Below are 19,543 nucleotides of genomic sequence, written 5' to 3'. Positions count from 1 at the left end.
AGTAGAACATCTTCTGAAACATCTCCTCTATATTGGCATGCTTACGGGTAAAGGTAAGAACCTTCAGAGGATGGGGTGAAATAACCGAAAACCACCTGATCCTCAACATAAAGTTTGGCACTGATAATCCGTCACTGTTCAAATTCTGCAGGGCCTAGATTTTGTTAAGAAGATAGCTAACATCTTCATCTCTGTGAAGACTGACCTATCCTACAGGAAGTCCCATCTTTCTTCAAAAACAGGCTGCCTCTAGTAGAGGGTCCCAAGCCTGCAATACTTAACATTTTGTTCCAGGACCCAAGAAGAGAAAATAAAAGCTAATCCCTATTGTTGGGCATAAAAACAAAGTTGTCTCACCAGACAGCAACGCAGACTTCATGGGCGAAAAGGCAGATGGCGAAGATTTCACAGTTACTTGTGCAGCGGCCTTCATTTTTGCAGTCAGATGGCCTCAGGTCACAATACCGGCACTGCTGGTGCATTGGAATTCCTGCATCATGTTTGGATCGTTCGAAAATCTCTTTTACTAGACAAACAGAAAGATGGTCTCACGATGAAGGAAGTTAAAATGACATGTCTGTAGTTCATTACATTATCTTATCCTTTTAATCCTCTTACAAGATACTTTCCAGTAGATGTCGGAAGGCCTTAGACCATAAGTTGGAAGATGTGTCAGTGCTGGTGGCACTCTTATATTAAATAAGGAGAACGAATCCCTTATTGGGTGTGGCTAGAGACAGCATTAGCTGTGTGAAAGAGTGAATGTAATTCCCAAAAAATAAGTCGCCATCCCCTTTGTTGGTGAGCTGTTTACAGTAGCTCAGCATTTGATTGGTCAGCAGTTGTGCTTGTTCGGGTCAATTTGAAGGAGGTGACGAGCTGTGGGACAACATCATATATCTCATTATTTTCCCCGTTCCCCTGTGTGGAGGGGTTAAGTCGGTGAAACTGGACCGCATTCTGGCCCAGATTTACTGAACTTAAGTCAACCCTTAGAACAAAAAGGATGCAGGCTCCCTCAGTTCAATATTATATGGAAAGCATGCATCTGAGAACGGTCTATGGTGGACTATCCTAGAGAAGATCAAATTACATGAACCATTAACAATAAAAAAAGAGGGACCCTGAAAAAACAACTTTATGGAGAAGGATCCAGGGAAGGATATTCTTACAAAAAGAGTGGGAAACAAACTTCTCCAATTATTTACTAACAAAGCAGTGCGTCTATAATACTACACACACCGTAAGTCAAATCAGTTTTCATTTTGCGATTTATCCATCGTCCATAGATTTTTTTTTTTTGATATATATAGAAAAATCTCATGACATTAATATGTACATTTATATACAAAGATTTTGTGAGCTCCGCAGTAAGACAAAAAGAAACAATAAATTCCATACATCAAATAAATCAAAGACCTACAATGACATTTGAAAAAATAAACACTCACACACAATCATACTTCACATCAAGTACAGATCAAAATACAAACATAAATGTGACAAATCATAAAGAATCTCATATAATACAGTAGAGATATTCGCAAAATAACGACTGTACAATATATATAGAGAGAGGTGCGCCGATGCGCGTTTCGGTAGTCACAATGTGATCGAAGGGGTGAACCACAACCTTCATCAGGGCAAAGTCTATATTCAGAAGTCAATGACACCTGTCATAAATCTGAATAAATTCACAGAATAATGATTCAGGAAACAGGGGCTCACAGTAACATCCAAGAACTGATCTGAAATATGGAAATACAGCGAATGAATTTAAACGAAATATTCTTATAAAAATAAATCAAGGGCAAAGAGGGAAAAAGAAAAGGGAAAGATAGACTAAATACAGTGAGTAGAGAAGAATTGGAAGGATTAGAACTGTAACTACGATGTGATTATGCATATTGAGACTAATTATTGTAACAAACCAAATAACACAGTGAAAGGATATGGTAGAAGTGTGGAAGATTTCAAACTGAAGTAGAAAATCTGAAAAAACGACCCACGTGTCAGAGAGTGAATAGGCTACATAGAAAACAGAGGGGGCATGATACCTACTTGAGGGGTGAAACTCAAACGGGCAGAAACCTGGTACTTAAATAATAGTTCCACATCAGAAAGATGGTTTAGAAAGAGAGAATCAGATTGAGGTAAAAATGTAGGTCAAGGCGAGGTGGTAACCTAGGAGTATAAAATGCCTATTAGTATAAGAGAAAATGATAGAGTTAAAAAAACGGTACAGAAAAAAATATATAAAAGAAAAAAATAAATATAGAGGACGGGACTTGCCTCATACACAATCCTTGGAAAGGTAAGCAATAAGAAAAATCGTATTCAACCAGGTTGGAGAAAAGGGTGGGGGAACCCCCTCCACTATTAAATGCAGAAGGTAGAGCCAGAATATTGATAATTATAATAATAATAATGGGAGAGACTGAGTCTGAAAAAAATTAATGAAAAATACATCGATCTGACGAATAAGCAAGCAATGGATTGAAAACTCAAAGAATCTCGATGTACGGGCTTGGGGGAAACACCAAAGTGTAGTGACCACAGGAACCTTACTAGATAAGGAAAGGTGAATAAAGTGAAGCCCACAATACAACAAAACATGAGGCAAAAATAAAATTTGTGATCACGTGACTTATAGGCGAGCAAACACCTGGGGAAAGTATCTAAAGTGTTAAGTAGAGGAATCCAAGGGACAAAATAAAACGGAGCTTGAAAATGAGTGGAGGCAGATCCTATGAAGGCGTGAGAGAGACAGACGCCAACAGATGAACTTAACCGATATCGGGTAGAAACACAGTACGTCCTTAGTAAAAGATACAACTGGATCTGGAGAACTGTTAAATAGACGCTAGCCGATAAACTTTCTCGAAATCTGATGGACACACTGTACTTCCTTCTTCCGTGATATGACTGAAGTGAAGTTGACGGCTAGCGGGGCGCATTATAAAGCGTCAGGAGAAATTGTGGAAGCCTTGTAAATAGGCACACATGGCAATACTTCTAAAAGAACTAGAATGTATCAATGGGAAAGCAATATGACAAAATGACGGTCGCCATGTTGGAGTTCACGGCAAAAGAAAGAAATCCTTCATATCACTGAGGAAGCCATGAATAAAGGTACAATATGCAGACAGGAATTTGAATTCCTCAATAAAGCCGACACCCGTACATCTTTAATGTATGGACTTCCTAAAACTCATAAAAATTCTACCAATCCACCTTTTAGACCCATAGTGTCTATTATAGGTTCTATAACCGAACCTCTGTCTAGGTATATGGACCAATTTCTCAAACCCTTGGTTTCTGCCTTCCAAGCCTACGTCAAGGACACACGACAAATGATATCCGAAGTAGAGGGAATTCCATTCAACTCCATTACTGATACCCTAGTCACGATGGACATCGAGGCACTTTATACTAACATCCCCCAATAGGAAGCGTTACAAGCGGTGAAAGTGCTGCTAGAGAGGACTGAAAATTACGACAACTGGTTGTTTATCTTATAAAGAGATAAATATTACAACAGAGACAGCCTATTCCAACAATGACCTAAGACCGAGGAACCTAAATTGATCTGTGTTACGAGACACTCTAATCTCAATAATAAAATCAGACAGATCACTGGAGCACAATGGCATATTCTGCATGCCGGTAGACTACTAAACTCCCAAAACCTGTTTTTGCATTCAAACGCAGCAGAAACATTAGAAACACCTTGGTTGAAGCAACCTGTAATGAGGAAAATAATTTAATCCAGAAATCCATATCAGGATCGACACCCATTACAGGCAACCATAAAGGTTGTACGTGCCATGCCATGCAATCATGCCATCTGTTCTGATATACTTGAATGGGGCAAAAAACTATTTAAACTCACGGAAATGACCAACTGCCGTAAATCCAACATTGGATATTTTATTTAATGCCCTTGTAACCATGGCTACATAGGGGGAAACTGGACGTGAATTTAGGGTCTGTTTCAGTGAACATAAGTCAGCGATCAAGAACAAGCGAGTCGCTCTGACTCGCTTGTTCTTGATCGCCGACTGGTTGAACATTGGAAAGAAAAAAAGCACACTGAAAGATCTTAAATGGACTATTTTGGAAATGATCAGGAATCCGAGAGTTTTAGAAAGAAAAGAGACGTCTTCTGGATCTTTACTCTTCAGACAGCTACCTCTGGTCTCAACGAACTCCTGCCATGGGAAAATGCAATCACGTAAAAAGACTCGCCCTTATGTCTGCTTCTCTATTTATATTTTCCAACACCTATGGGCTCTATGAAACCCCGGGACTTAGCCCCTATCTGCTTGTGTATAGTTCCCGGTCCCCATGTGTTTCATTGGTATTTACTTAGATTGTCCCTCTCCCATTGATGCTCTCTTTTTTGAACTTTTATTTTCATTCCCTGAGTTTATTCTTCCTGCGCTTCATATGTGGCCCCTCTTTTTGTGCCTCTTTTCTTCTTCTTTTTTTGAGCTCTGTGTTTAGATTGTTTCATTGTAAAATCACTTTTGCATTTTCCCATTTCCCTCATCAATTTTGGATTGATTCTGTAGTGTTGGACTTGAACAGCTACACACAGCCCAAAATCAAGCCCTCACTGTCAACCCTTTTACTTTTAGTGTAGACTCTAAGGGGCTACATGTATCAAAATTGGAAATTTGATTTTACCTAATTGCAATTTTCTGAGAATCGCAATTAGGTAATCGCAAAGTCCAATGTATGAACCTCCAAGCATTTCATATACCGATTCCTAGGGGGTTGCAAATTGACCTACCTCATTAATATTAAAGAGGTAGATCGCAATTTGCGACTGTGAGAAGTTGGCCTGGTATATGCTGTTCACTAGTTCTAGTGACCACCTTGTACCATGCCAAGCAACCCTTATGGTGTGGTTGTAAGTCAACCTTTTCGGACTAGCTGCCCTAGTGGTAGCGTAGGCTAAGCAGTCTTTGAGGCTAAACTCGTGATGCGTGTTAAGCAAGCTGTTTTACCAATAGTAACCCCCTTTTATACCAATGAAAGGACACCACACAGATATATATTCAAAATATATATGTATTTATTTCTCAAAGTAACCCCTAGTCTCTTTATGAGCACAGGAGCACAAATCGTCAAACAAGATTACAGTAGAATACACAGAAGTTGCACTTTATATGGATAGGCCCTGGTGGCCACTCAAACCATATACTAAAATAGTGGTATAAGTACCACGAACAGAAAAGGGAAAAGGCCTAGGGCCTCTAAAATCGCTGGGCCTACAAGGAGCTAACGTCAGTTAGTGACCAGGAGGTCCACGGGTGGCGTGTGCAGAGCAAATAGTCACACGCGGGCTCCCATAGGTTTCAATGGGTGCGTAAAAAGTACAAAGTTACTGCAAAAGGAATCTTCCGGATGACCTAGGAACTTAAGATTTGGAACACAGGCACTAGAGATGTATTACTACACATGGGCACCGGAGTACCAGCTTTACCTCACCCACAGGAAGCGGGTGCATAGGCCTCAAAGTGCGTCGGGTTTCTTCTATCTGTTCCGTTGAGCCTGGGACAAAGATGCTGCAGGCGGTCGGTCGGGAAGAGATGCAGTGGATCCAAGAGTGGATCGGAGATGTTGAAGACCTGTAAGCAGAGGGGACAGTGTTCACAGTCACTAGCCAGTGACCAGCGTGGCACCAGGTGGGTACCAGGCGATGTCGGGTGCAAACAGGTGATGAGGGGTAGCTTGTCTCCGCAGCCACGTGGTCCCTGAAGGTCGACGACGTCCAGGAGTCGGCTCACGAGCTGTCCCACGCAGGCTCTCGCTGTCGGCGGTGTCGGCGACTTGATCGAAGCAAACAAGCCTTGGCAAAAGCAATTGCAGGAGGATTCGGAAATCAGCTGTTGGTTCTGACCAGCCAGGTCAGAGGGATTGCTCCTTTGGAGGGGAGCAAGGGCCAGTCTGGAGCAACCAGACCAGCGGTGTTTGTCGTAGATTTCGTCGCCAAGATGGCCACTAGCCAGCGGGCCAGCAACCGGTTAGGCGCGTCGAGTGGCAAAATGCAGAAGGGCCCCACGCAGATCGTGGAGATGCTGGAGGGCTCACCTTTGGTGCAGATGCTGCTCGAGGGTTGGGCTTCTCAGGACCCAAAGCACAACTTGGAGGGAGCCTCGGTTGTTGCACTGGTCAGCTTGTCGTAGTCGTTCCAAGATGGCTGGCTCCACGTGTCTCGGTGCCTCCACGGGTCTCCTCTTTGCAGGGACTGTGGATCGGGCGGTGAGAGGTCTGGAGGTCCAGGTCTTGTCAGTCTCTGGGCTCGGGCTCCGGCGGGAGGCGGCGGCAAAGCAGACGGTGATTCGCTGGATGGTGCTTGCGTTAGCAAGGTGGTCACTCCCTGACCACAGGGGAGATTTTCTTCAGTCTTCTGTGCAGCAGAATGTCGAAGTTCCCGTCTTCTTCTTAGTTTCAAGTTGATTCCAGGATGTCTGAAGTCTTAGGACACAGCTCCTACCTTTATTCGGATTCTAGGGGCCGGACTACCTGCTAGGTCCCTCCCTATGGGTGGGACCAGGAAGGGGGGTGGTTACACCCCCAATCCTTTGTCCAGCTCGCCCCAGGCCCGGGACTGGTGTGCCCCAGGACCGGTTTGAACTGGCCTATGCACCGAGGCTCCTTGTGAGCCACAGGCATGTCTGGTTTCTTTCAAGCCCTACCTGACCAATACACAAAATCCTGTCTGGGGTGGTGCACGCACCTCCCCTGGCAGGAAACCCTTTGTCCACACCTCCCAAGCTGGAAGGACTCCCAGCAGCAGGAGGGCAGACTTGTGTCTGTGGTGGCAGCATCCATTTTGTGGAGCTGAGGCTATGTCTGATTTTACCCGGGTTTCAGGCACTGTACATGTCGTGTCCCTCTAGAAGGGTGGAATGCTAACCCCGTCGCCAGAATTGGCGAGGGGTTAGTATTCCAATTCGTATGACACCTTACTCGACATGTTTTGATAAAGCCAAACCAAAGATAGCATTTAACCGCGAGGTTCATAATGCACTTAAGAGTATATGGTATGACGATATCTGGAAACAGTAGAAGGAAGTTGTTCCGACCACTGCAGACAGGCTCAGCTCATGCCAGAGCACCATCTCACATGGAACCAAGCACTCTGCCTTCAGGATTGTTAAGGCCTGCCATAGGAGTGACTCATAGGTTACCAGGTGTCCCATTTAAGGTTAGGTATAGGTATACTACACCTAAGTAAGAGGTGATTACACCAACTTACCCCAGCTGAGTGATCAGCCAGTTGTGTCAAATTGTTAGGCCAAGCCTGGGGTGGCATAATACATGCTGCAGCCCTTGGCAGGCCTTGGGTACACCAATGCCCTGGGTACCTAGTGTACACTGGTACAGGGGCTGACAGGGTGATCCAACCAATTGGGTATGTACCTAGGGTACATGGAGTCCATTTTAAAGAGAGAACAGCCAGGCTGAGATCCTGAATAGCAGGATCTCAGGCCAACTAAGTCGAAAAACCAGCTAGACACTAGGCAAAAATTTGGGGGTAACCATAGTCAGATATCCACCTTCCTACACAACCCCCCCCCAAACGAAGGGAGATAAGGCTGACCTTGACCAGGTAAGCCTATATTGCCCAAGTGGCCATATAAGGAGGAACCAGCACTGGCATGGTTAACCCCTGTCTCATGGTCCACTAAGCAATCCCTCACCCTAAGGGTATCAGAGGGTCTCCACCATAGGGAATCTCTACCTTTGGTGTGTCTTGGCGAAGTAAAAGGCTGGTGTTGAGATGGAGTACTGAAGTGAGTGTCCTCAAAGTGAGGCCTCAGCTTCCTCCAATCCCCCTCCACCATGGATGCCTTTCTTTCCTTAACTGAGTTGCACTGTGCTCTCAGGGTCAGCCTCTGGCTACCTAAAGCTGGAGGCTGGGTCCCTTTTGTGGGCTTACTGGAGGGACAGGTCAGGTTTGGGGCCCTAAGGTCCCATGTTTGCCTGTGCCCAACAGAATCCCCCTGGGGGAGGTCCCTAACTACCTGTAAAGGAGATCCCTCAGGAATGTTTTTACCCATCACCTGACTAGGGCTACTAGCCAGGCAATCCTCATTCTTTTGATGGGGGGGTTCTTGTGGACAGGGGCCCTCTGGGGGTCCACTGGCCTCCCTGACCTCTGCAGCCCTGGGCTGACTGAGGCAGGGTAGAGAGAGGCAGGCTACCTGCACCAGACTGGGTCCCACCTTGGAAGGGGCCACTGACATCAGAGGCTCTGCCAGGCCAGGCCTGGCTACCTCTGGGGCAGTTCCTTCACAAGGGGTGAGGTCAGATCCCTGAGGAGGCTGACCTTTTCCTAATGTCTGGGGAGAGGGAGACTTTTCTTCCTCCCCACTACTCTCAGTTTGTGTGGAGTGATCCATTGTTTCAGGCTTCACTACACCTATGTCAGTCTGAGTATAGGCTGAGACCATTACAGCCTTGCCAACCTTTTCAGGGTGGCACTCAGTTTGTGTTTGAGCTGTGACTGTCACAGCTCTGCCAGTCCCTACAGGGAAGTCTGTCTGTGCCTGGGCTGTGGCTACCACTGCCCTTCCAACCTTTTCAGGGAGGAAATCTATTTGGACAGGGGTTGTGAATGGCACAACCCCCCTACCCTTTTGTGAAAGGCCTACCATTTTAAAATGGGTGTCTTGTTCAACTCCAGCCCAAGCTGAGAGTTCTAAGTCATTCCCCAGTAAGCAGTCTACAGGCAAGGTTGGGGACACTGCTACCCTTTTAGGGCCAGTGACCCCTCCCCAGCTGAGACATACCTCTGCCATGGGATGACTGTTCTGTTTGCCATCAATGTTAGTCACCTGGTAGGAGAAACCGGGCAAAAGCTGCTCAGAGGGAACTAGCCAATGGGCCACCATTGTGATGCTAGCCCCAGTGTCTCTGTAGGCCTCAGCTTTTGTACCATTGATGTAGGGCTCCTGTCTGTACCTACCCAAAGTGTTGGGACAGGCAGTGAAGTTGGCAAATCCCATGCCACCATCACAGACAAGAGTGGTTGCTGTAGGGGAATTGGCTAAGCCAGGGTCCCCCTGTGTTCCCCAAGTAAACCCACCCAGATTTCTGGGGGCACTCCCACCACCTGGGGGATTACTGCTGACAGTAATAGGTGGTGTGACAGGAGTAATTGGAGGAACAGTTTTGTTTTTAGCCCTTGGGCAACCGCTGTCAGTTTTCCAATGCCCAGGAGTTTTACACTCATGGCAGTAGGGCTTTTTAGCTGTGGTAGAGGAGGGAGCTTGGGACCCACCACCCTGTGTGGAGTTTTGGGGCCCTGAGGAAGGTTTCTCTTTTTCTTTATCCCCACCCTTCTCTTGAGGCTTGGTGGTATCTTTCTTTTGGTCACCACCCTGGTTTTTAGGCCTGATCCTGGTCCTGACCCATTTATCTGCCCTCTTTCCCAATTCTTGGGGAGAGGTCAAATCTGAGTCTACCAGGTGTTGATGGAGAAGCTGGTTTTGACAATTACTTAAAATCTGCTCTCTCATCATCAAATTGTACAATCCTGTATAATCAGACACCTTACTTCCCAGCAACCAACCCTCCAAAGCCTTAGTGGCACATTCCACATATTCAGACCAGTCCTGAGTCTGTGTCTTCTGGGTGTCTCTGAACATTAACCTGTACTGTTCAGTGGTTAAGCCTAACCCATCAACTAGGACACTCTTCAGGACTCTGTAATTTCTGACATCCTCTTCTCTAACAGTGAGGAGTCTATCTCTGCCTCTCCCCTCAAAGGAGAGCCATAAGATTGCTGCCCACTGGTCTTCAGGAACCTGCTGCACTTTGCAGGCTCTCTCAAGAGCAGTCATCCATTTGTGGATGTCATCCCCACTTTTGTAGGGGGGCACAATCTTGGACAGGTTCCTATTGTCAAAGACCCTATCTTTGTCCCTAGGGACATTGCTGCCACCAGTGGGTATAGACCCACTCTCTCTAGGCTGCCTAGCCTTGTTCAGTTTTTCTTCCATCAGGGCTACTTCTAGCTCCTGCTTCCTGATCCTCAGCTGGGCTTCCTGCATTCTGGCCTCATGTTCCCTCCTCTGAGGGGTGGTCAGTCTCCTTCTGGAGTGACCTTGAGAGCCTCTAGAGCCATGGGAAGCATTGGAGTCACCTGAGCGATTCCTTTGCCTTCCAAGCCCTGTGTTAAGTCCACTGGGGAGATCCAATGGGGTGAACCCACTGTCAGTCCCCAACAGCCTTAGTTTAGCTGGGCCAAGTATAACACTTGGCACTGGGCTAGTTCTCCCTTCATCCCCACTCACATCTGTATCCCCATCACTTTCTTCCTCTGTGGTAGGCATCCCATCTAAGGGGTGACTATTGGAAGGGGGTACCTCTGTGGCATCTTCAGAAGGGGGGCCTCCTGTTCCTGACCCTAAGGGGGCTAACTGGGAAGCTTTCCTGAGTTCTCTCTGATTCTCATCATTCTGTAAGAGTTCTCTGAGCTCAGCAGAGTTTGGGTTCTTGGGCTGTTTAAGGCCTCTAAGAGTTGCCAAATGCCTGAGCTCATTCTGATTAAGGGTAGCAAAGCTGGATGGTGCCCTCTGGGGGTCACTCTCAACAGAGATGGGTACAGTGGACCCCTCTGCCCCGGCCATTGCTCTTAAGTGTGGGTGGATGTGTTGCAATCTACCTACACTTGTGTTTACCTACTAAACCTATCTAGTAGTTGTAGTCAGGGTGTGCTACTCCCTTTGCTCTACAACAACTAAGTTCAGTAGAACTTATGTATATCTAATCTTGTTTTATATGTACCTACAGGTACCTATGTGATCTTTCAATTGGTAACCAAGAGATTACAATGGTAAAACACAGCAAGCTCAAATCCAACCGCTGCTCACCAATGTGAGAAGTTGGCCTGGTATATGCTGTTCACTAGTTCTAGTGACCACCTTGTACCATGCCAAGCAACCCTTATGGTGTGGTTGTAAGTCAACCTTTTCGGACTAGCTGCCCTAGTGGTAGCGTAGGCTAAGCAGTCTTTGAGGCTAAACTCGTGATGCGTGTTAAGCAAGCTGTTTTACCAATAGTAACCCCCTTTTATACCAATGAAAGGACACCACACAGATATATATTCAAAATATATATGTATTTATTTCTCAAAGTAACCCCTAGTCTCTTTATGAGCACAGGAGCACAAATCGTCAAACAAGATTACAGTAGAATACACAGAAGTTGCACTTTATATGGATAGGCCCTGGTGGCCACTCAAACCATATACTAAAATAGTGGTATAAGTACCACGAACAGAAAAGGGAAAAGGCCTAGGGCCTCTAAAATCGCTGGGCCTACAAGGAGCTAACGTCAGTTAGTGACCAGGAGGTCCACGGGTGGCGTGTGCAGAGCAAATAGTCACACGCGGGCTCCCATAGGTTTCAATGGGTGCGTAAAAAGTACAAAGTTACTGCAAAAGGAATCTTCCGGATGACCTAGGAACTTAAGATTTGGAACACAGGCACTAGAGATGTATTACTACACATGGGCACCGGAGTACCAGCTTTACCTCACCCACAGGAAGCGGGTGCATAGGCCTCAAAGTGCGTCGGGTTTCTTCTATCTGTTCCGTTGAGCCTGGGACAAAGATGCTGCAGGCGGTCGGTCGGGAAGAGATGCAGTGGATCCAAGAGTGGATCGGAGATGTTGAAGACCTGTAAGCAGAGGGGACAGTGTTCACAGTCACTAGCCAGTGACCAGCGTGGCACCAGGTGGGTACCAGGCGATGTCGGGTGCAAACAGGTGATGAGGGGTAGCTTGTCTCCGCAGCCACGTGGTCCCTGAAGGTCGACGACGTCCAGGAGTCGGCTCACGAGCTGTCCCACGCAGGCTCTCGCTGTCGGCGGTGTCGGCGACTTGATCGAAGCAAACAAGCCTTGGCAAAAGCAATTGCAGGAGGATTCGGAAATCAGCTGTTGGTTCTGACCAGCCAGGTCAGAGGGATTGCTCCTTTGGAGGGGAGCAAGGGCCAGTCTGGAGCAACCAGACCAGCGGTGTTTGTCGTAGATTTCGTCGCCAAGATGGCCACTAGCCAGCGGGCCAGCAACCGGTTAGGCGCGTCGAGTGGCAAAATGCAGAAGGGCCCCACGCAGATCGTGGAGATGCTGGAGGGCTCACCTTTGGTGCAGATGCTGCTCGAGGGTTGGGCTTCTCAGGACCCAAAGCACAACTTGGAGGGAGCCTCGGTTGTTGCACTGGTCAGCTTGTCGTAGTCGTTCCAAGATGGCTGGCTCCACGTGTCTCGGTGCCTCCACGGGTCTCCTCTTTGCAGGGACTGTGGATCGGGCGGTGAGAGGTCTGGAGGTCCAGGTCTTGTCAGTCTCTGGGCTCGGGCTCCGGCGGGAGGCGGCGGCAAAGCAGACGGTGATTCGCTGGATGGTGCTTGCGTTAGCAAGGTGGTCACTCCCTGACCACAGGGGAGATTTTCTTCAGTCTTCTGTGCAGCAGAATGTCGAAGTTCCCGTCTTCTTCTTAGTTTCAAGTTGATTCCAGGATGTCTGAAGTCTTAGGACACAGCTCCTACCTTTATTCGGATTCTAGGGGCCGGACTACCTGCTAGGTCCCTCCCTATGGGTGGGACCAGGAAGGGGGGTGGTTACACCCCCAATCCTTTGTCCAGCTCGCCCCAGGCCCGGGACTGGTGTGCCCCAGGACCGGTTTGAACTGGCCTATGCACCGAGGCTCCTTGTGAGCCACAGGCATGTCTGGTTTCTTTCAAGCCCTACCTGACCAATACACAAAATCCTGTCTGGGGTGGTGCACGCACCTCCCCTGGCAGGAAACCCTTTGTCCACACCTCCCAAGCTGGAAGGACTCCCAGCAGCAGGAGGGCAGACTTGTGTCTGTGGTGGCAGCATCCATTTTGTGGAGCTGAGGCTATGTCTGATTTTACCCGGGTTTCAGGCACTGTACATGTCGTGTCCCTCTAGAAGGGTGGAATGCTAACCCCGTCGCCAGAATTGGCGAGGGGTTAGTATTCCAATTCGTATGACACCTTACTCGACATGTTTTGATAAAGCCAAACCAAAGATAGCATTTAACCGCGAGGTTCATAATGCACTTAAGAGTATATGGTATGACGATATCTGGAAACAGTAGAAGGAAGTTGTTCCGACCACTGCAGACAGGCTCAGCTCATGCCAGAGCACCATCTCACATGGAACCAAGCACTCTGCCTTCAGGATTGTTAAGGCCTGCCATAGGAGTGACTCATAGGTTACCAGGTGTCCCATTTAAGGTTAGGTATAGGTATACTACACCTAAGTAAGAGGTGATTACACCAACTTACCCCAGCTGAGTGATCAGCCAGTTGTGTCAAATTGTTAGGCCAAGCCTGGGGTGGCATAATACATGCTGCAGCCCTTGGCAGGCCTTGGGTACACCAATGCCCTGGGTACCTAGTGTACACTGGTACAGGGGCTGACAGGGTGATCCAACCAATTGGGTATGTACCTAGGGTACATGGAGTCCATTTTAAAGAGAGAACAGCCAGGCTGAGATCCTGAATAGCAGGATCTCAGGCCAACTAAGTCGAAAAACCAGCTAGACACTAGGCAAAAATTTGGGGGTAACCATAGTCAGATATCCACCTTCCTACAGCGACCCCCTAGGAATCACTGAAATCACGGGGATGGTCCATGTCCGTGATTGCTTTAAAAAAATACAAATGTAAAGTTTTCTTTTCATTTTTTAAATGCTGGCAGTGGCCCACGGGACCACTGCCTGCTCTTAAAAAATGTTTTTACAACCATTCCTAAATGGGAAGGGGTCCATGGGGACCCCTTCCGATTTGTGAATGGGTTACCACCTACTTGAAGAAGGTGGTAAAATGCGAATGTTTTGCGACCGCATTCACATTCATACATACCATTAGGATTCGCTATTTGGAAGGGACACCCTAAACACGCCCCTTCCAAATACTGAATCGCAAACCCATTTTGCCATTCGGGAACAGGTTACCGAGTGGCAAAATGGAGTTGGTACATGTAAAAAGCCTTTTTTGCGTTCGCCAACGTGCCAATTCTGCGTATCGGTTCGTTTACGAATTCAAATTTGGTTGATACATGTGGCCCTAAATTACTGTGATGGTCCACCAATACAAATCCAAAAACTGCTGTGCACCAACCAATACTCATCAACCCGTGAGACGTGGACCCATTGTACACGCTTTCCATGATAGAAAAGCTGGGGAATATTGTGTGTTGAAATGAAGCAGAGGCACAGATGTGCTTTCACCGTATTCTTCATTATTTTCTTTAAATGGTTTCATTTTTTAGGTAAAAAAGTTCATGAGGAAGAGTGGCTCCGTTTGCAGTCAGGCGTGGCTCTGTGGGAGGCGTGACTCCACAGGCAGTCACCTTTCGCAATCAGGAATAAAGAGCAAAGTTTCACCGAACCCCACAAACCCACTTTTTTGTACCACTTTGACAAAGTGGTCAATATGCGAGAGCGCCATACAACCCACCCACCCCCAAAAAATGTACAGAAAAAAAATGTCACAATGCACACCATAAAAGCCAATCATCTCCCACAAAAAAAATAGATGTTTTTGTTACTCAACTTGATGACACATGTAAGAGTGTAAAGTTAGACCTTTGAGCTGTGGGTTACACGGATCTTTGCAATGAGAGTTCCATTCATCAAGGTATTGGTAATTCAATAATTTGCTCTTCTCCCATCAAAGATTGCCACTGGTATTGTAGTTGGACTTTCTGACCCCATCATTTCTTTTTACCACCATGTAAGGTTCCTGTTTCACCCCCAAGTTAGAGCTACATTCATTTTTCCTTTGCCTCCTCTGAGGCATTAAAAGAATGTTTTATCTCAACAAATTACACCAGAGATGGATCGCAAGTTCTAAGGAGTAAGGGAACAGGCGCTCTCGGTCCCACTGGTGTAGTTTAGCAAGGAGGAAAGGATCACCATACCTGTTCTGGGCGCAGGGTTATTGTTGCATTCATTCCTTCGGCACAAGCACATGTAGAGGAGTCCATCCACTATCCTCCTTTCTTCCATCATACACAGGCCGGAGGTAGGATCCTCATCCCCTTTGAGTCGTACAGCCAGATGGTCACACAGCTGTGCGGGCAGGGACCTCTCACCAGTTTTTTGCCTAAAGATTTCAGGGAAGTGGAAAAGAAGACAGAGAGAGTATAGGGTTGCTTTGTGTTCCAGCACTGTGTTGTTCTGTTCACGTGTGTGTGTGTGTGTGTGTGTGTGTGTGTGTGTGTGTGTGTGCGCGCGTTTGTGTGTGTGTGTGTGTGTGTGTGTGCATGTGTGTGTGTGTGTGCATGCAGGTGTGTGTGCACGCATGCAGAACATTTGCAGATCAACAACATGGAATATGGCATTTCTTACCATTGCTAGGTGGGGCCATGAATCTCAAGGGGCGGAGCCTAAAGACTTTCATGGGGCAGATCCAATTCCCTTGCCCTCTCTGGCTCTACACATGGTTTATGCTGTTTTTCATTTGTAGCAATTATCAGCAAATGAATTCAACCAGAACCACCACAAAGGCTTCAATCCCCTCAGCCAGATCAATGTCACTAAATTGACCTTCTGAGTGTGGGCCCAGCTGAATTCTGTAGGGGGACTTTAACAAGAGACATAATTGGCCTGTACTTTGACCTTTGCACTGCAGTAATGCATGTGTGAAAGCAGCTTTAAAAGTACACTTGATGCAAATAATATGCTGTATTAGTCGTCGTCTATTTTCACTAGCCTGGCAATCACATACCTACATTTAAATTATAACAATGTAATAAAAATCAAACATTTCAACACACAGACCATAAACTGAAGCTTGCCTTTTGAGGGATCTTTTGTATAATATTTTATTGAGAGGGACATCCTGAATGACTGTTCCAAATATTTCTCTGCTACCCCTTTGACCCGAATTATTACATCCGTTAAAGTTACTTATCCAGAGCCCCCCTCTGAACTGACTCTCAGGCCCAGGTGGTGGAAATAGAATGTTTCCCTGGAAAGGTGGGCGGGCAGCACATTTTTCACTTATACCGGAATCATAAACTGTGAGCAGCACATTTTTGTGGCTGAAATCTACAAAAATAAAAAAACTTGCGCAAACCGGTCGTTTTGGTGTTGTGTAAGGGGCCAAAAAAGGGTCATACTGCGTATGGGCAATTTATGCTGCTAGTTAAGTGCTAACCCGTCCTTAATCATTGGCTGCCGCCGTCACGCCCCCATGCGTATTTCCTGAATTCCCAAGATGCTCTGCAACCTCCCAGCCATGATAAGAGTCTACTACTCAATGACAATAGATTTAAACACGAGAGAGAAAGAGCAAGAGAGAGAGAGTGTGTGTGTGTGTGTGTGTGTGTGTGTGTGTGTGTGTGTTTACGAAAAGAAATAGGATTTTCAAAAGCCTAATAAAATGCATTGCATTCGTAAAAAGATACATTCACGTGAATAGTGTGAGTAAATGTGCTTCAATAGGTGGGGAGTGGGCATGCCAGGGCAGGCATGCACTGTGAGCTTGGACACAAACATCTCTCTAGCCACTTAACAGGCTTGAAATATATTCCTGAAAAGTTTACGAGAAAACCCCTCGCACTTGTGACAATGTAGGGGAGGTTTTTCAGCAGCAAAAACTATTTTCTTTATGGAAAATAAGAGGAAAAGTTTAGCAACACACTTGGCAGTAACAGATCCGCTGAAACTGGTTGGCTTGAAGCAATCATCAGCCTGAAAGGAAGATGCTGTGGAACATGCTTTCCTCCCCTCCAAGGGTTTGGCGGCAACCGTAAGCCTGGGTGGTCAGTTGGTCAAAGACCAGCTACCGCCCTACTGAATATAAGATGGCCCCTGTGGCATATCGGCGTTCCACGTTAACTTGAATATGCTCTGAACAACTGTATAGAGGAAGCACAGGGCCAGAAGAATTGAGCCTCAGCCTGGACATCATAATGGGCCCGTTCACGTAAAAGTTGAAAATCCCTGCAGGTTTAGAGGTGCACCTATAAATTTAGGATGTTTCTGATTATCACCAAATATAAAAACCCTTCGATGTGCACTATGGAAAAGTATGAATTATCCCTAGGATACAATTGTTTGTCATATCCCCAATCTTATCTATTGGCCTAAATACAGAAACTCTGCAGGTGCAGAATTTGGGTTGGTACACATCTGGGTTGAACTTTTTTTTCTATGACCCTTTTTTCAGGAGAACAGTATTCAATGTTAATCTTTGCCACAACCATACCACCCCAATCAATCAATCAATCAATCAAGAACATTTATAGAGCGCGCTACTCACCCGCGAGGGTCTCAAGGCGCTGGGGGGGATGCCGCTACTGCTCGAAGAGCCAGGTCTTGAGGTGCTTCCTGAAGGAGAGATGGTCTTGGGTCAATCGTAGGTGGGTGGGGAGGGAGTTCCACGTCTTGGCCGCCAGGTAGGAGAAAGATCTTCCTCCGGTGGTGGTTCTGCGAATCCGTGGGACGGTGGCGAGGGCGAGGCTGGTGGAGCGGAGCGGAGCTGGCGGATAGGTGTGTAGAACGTGAGGCGGATGTTGAGGTATTCGGGGCCCATGTCGTGGAGAGCCTTGTGTGCGTGGGTGAGGAGTCTGAACGTGATCCTCTTGCTGACGGGGAGCCAGTGCAGGTCTCTCAGGTGAGCAGAGATGTGGCTGTGTCGGGGAATGTCCAGGATGAGGCGTGCCGATGCGTTCTGTATGCGCTGGAGTCTTTTCTGTAGTTTGGCGGTGGTCCCAGCGTATAGGGAGTTTCCGTAGTCCAGTTGGCTGGTGACGAGGGCCTGGGTGACCGTCTTCTGGTTCCAGTGGGGATCCAATGGAAGATCTTTCTGAGCATGCAGAGGGTGTTGAAGCAGAAAGATGTAACGGCGTTGACTTGCTTGGTCATCTTGAGGGAGGAGTCAAGGAGGAAGCCCAGGTTGCGTGCGTGGTCCGTGGGCTTGGGGGCGGTGCCCAGAGCCGGGGGCCACCAGGAGTCGTCCCAGGCGGAGGGGGATGGTCCGAGGATGAGGACTTCCGCCTTGTCTGAGTTCAGCTTCAGACGGCTGAGCTTCATCCATTCCGCAACGTCTTTCATTCCTTCCTGGAAGCTGGCTCTGGCGGTGGTGGGGTCGTTGGTGAGGGAGAGGATCAGTTGGGTGTCATCGGCGTAGGAGATGATGTTGAGGTTGTGTTTGCGTGCGATGGCTGCGAGGGGGCTCATGTAGACATTGAAGAGGGTAGGGCTGAGCGAGGATCCTTGGGGTACGCCGCAGATGATCTTGGTGGCCGCTGCGCGGAAGGGCGGGAGACGGACTCTCTGAGTTCTGTCAGAGAGAAAGGAGGTGATCCATTCCAGGGCCTTTCCTTGGATCCCGGCGTGGTGGAGGCGGGTTGTCAGGGTGCGGTGGCAGACTGCGGCCGACAAGTCGAGGAGGATGAGGGCGGCAGTTTCACCGTTGTCAAGCAGGGTCCTGATGTCGTCGGTGGCTGCGATGAGGGCGGTCTCAGTGCTTTGGTTTGCTCGGAATCCGGACTGCTTTGGGTCGAGGGAGCTGTTCGTCTCGAGGAAGGTGGTCAGCTGTTTGTTGACGGTTTTCTCGATGACTTTTGCGGGGAAGGGGAGGAGCGAGCGAGATGGGACGGAAGTTCTTGAGGTCTGTGGGGTCCGCGGTGGGTTATAAGAATGTTCCCTGCCTGTTGGCATAATTACTGCAGCATTTATGCTTTGTTTATGTGTAAGTTTAGATTTGCTGTTCCGAATGTTGATACTTTGTTTTTTCACACCGTTTGCACTGAAACATTTTCATGGGACCGAGATCATCCATCACCCCACGGCATCAATTAGCAAAATCAGAACTGACAACCGCATTAGAAACAATCCACAGATCTTAATTGTGTGAATCAGGATCCATATTTTAATTATGTAGTTGCCCTTCTCACTGCACGTAAGTCACAGTTTAGATTGGGAAATGTTTTGTTAATTGACCCTAATACATTTGTTATAATCATTTTCTGGGTCAAGACAAGAATCGGCAAAGCAAGGGCTGCCTTCATTCAGCTAAAGAAGATCTGGAGCTCCAAGGACCGAATGCCGCAAACTATGATCAGTCTTTTAAACACAGACGTAAAATTGGTCCTTCTGTATGGAGCAGAAACTTGGAGGACAATAGTGATCACCACCAACAAAGTCCAGACCTTCATCAACTCCTGTCTGGGGAAAACCTTCCAAATTCGCTGGCCAAGTACCATCAATGTAAACAGGTGTCTTATGTAAGAGGGTGCCTGATCTGAAGAGGATACCCCCACAGCTTTGCTCAGTGGAATACCAGGGTGAATAAACTGCGAGGAAACCTAGCAGGGGTGAATACTTGAAGTTCTGAATGTCAGTAGGGTTGATCTCACAAGTACTTATGGTTCTAAATAGATCCATCCAGAATCTGCCCAGTTTATGACAAGAACATTTAAATTGTTGATGTTATTTTTTCCAGCTGCAAAGAATATATTTTTGATTAACATAGTGGCAC

At 47.2% G+C, this 19,543-nt stretch overlaps 1 protein-coding gene across 2 annotated transcripts in view; it reads right to left on the bottom strand.

Annotated features, from left to right (window-relative positions):
* Positions 1–19,543, bottom strand: part of TGFBR2 (transforming growth factor beta receptor 2) — a 171,968-nt gene that overhangs the window by 68,659 nt on the left and 83,766 nt on the right. For both annotated transcript variants that reach the window (XM_085630568.1, XM_085630567.1), the window contains exons 3-4: positions 14,973–15,157; positions 358–526 (exon numbers count right to left, since the gene is read on the bottom strand). In XM_085630568.1, the coding sequence (XP_085486694.1) occupies positions 358–526; positions 14,973–15,157 (354 nt within the window). The remainder of the gene's footprint in view (positions 1–357; positions 527–14,972; positions 15,158–19,543) is intronic.

This window comes from Triturus cristatus, chromosome 10 (assembly GCF_964204655.1).
Source record: "Triturus cristatus chromosome 10, aTriCri1.1, whole genome shotgun sequence".
Taxonomy (NCBI): domain Eukaryota; kingdom Metazoa; phylum Chordata; class Amphibia; order Caudata; family Salamandridae; genus Triturus; species Triturus cristatus.
This window is presented reverse-complemented; position numbering and strand designations above follow the sequence as displayed.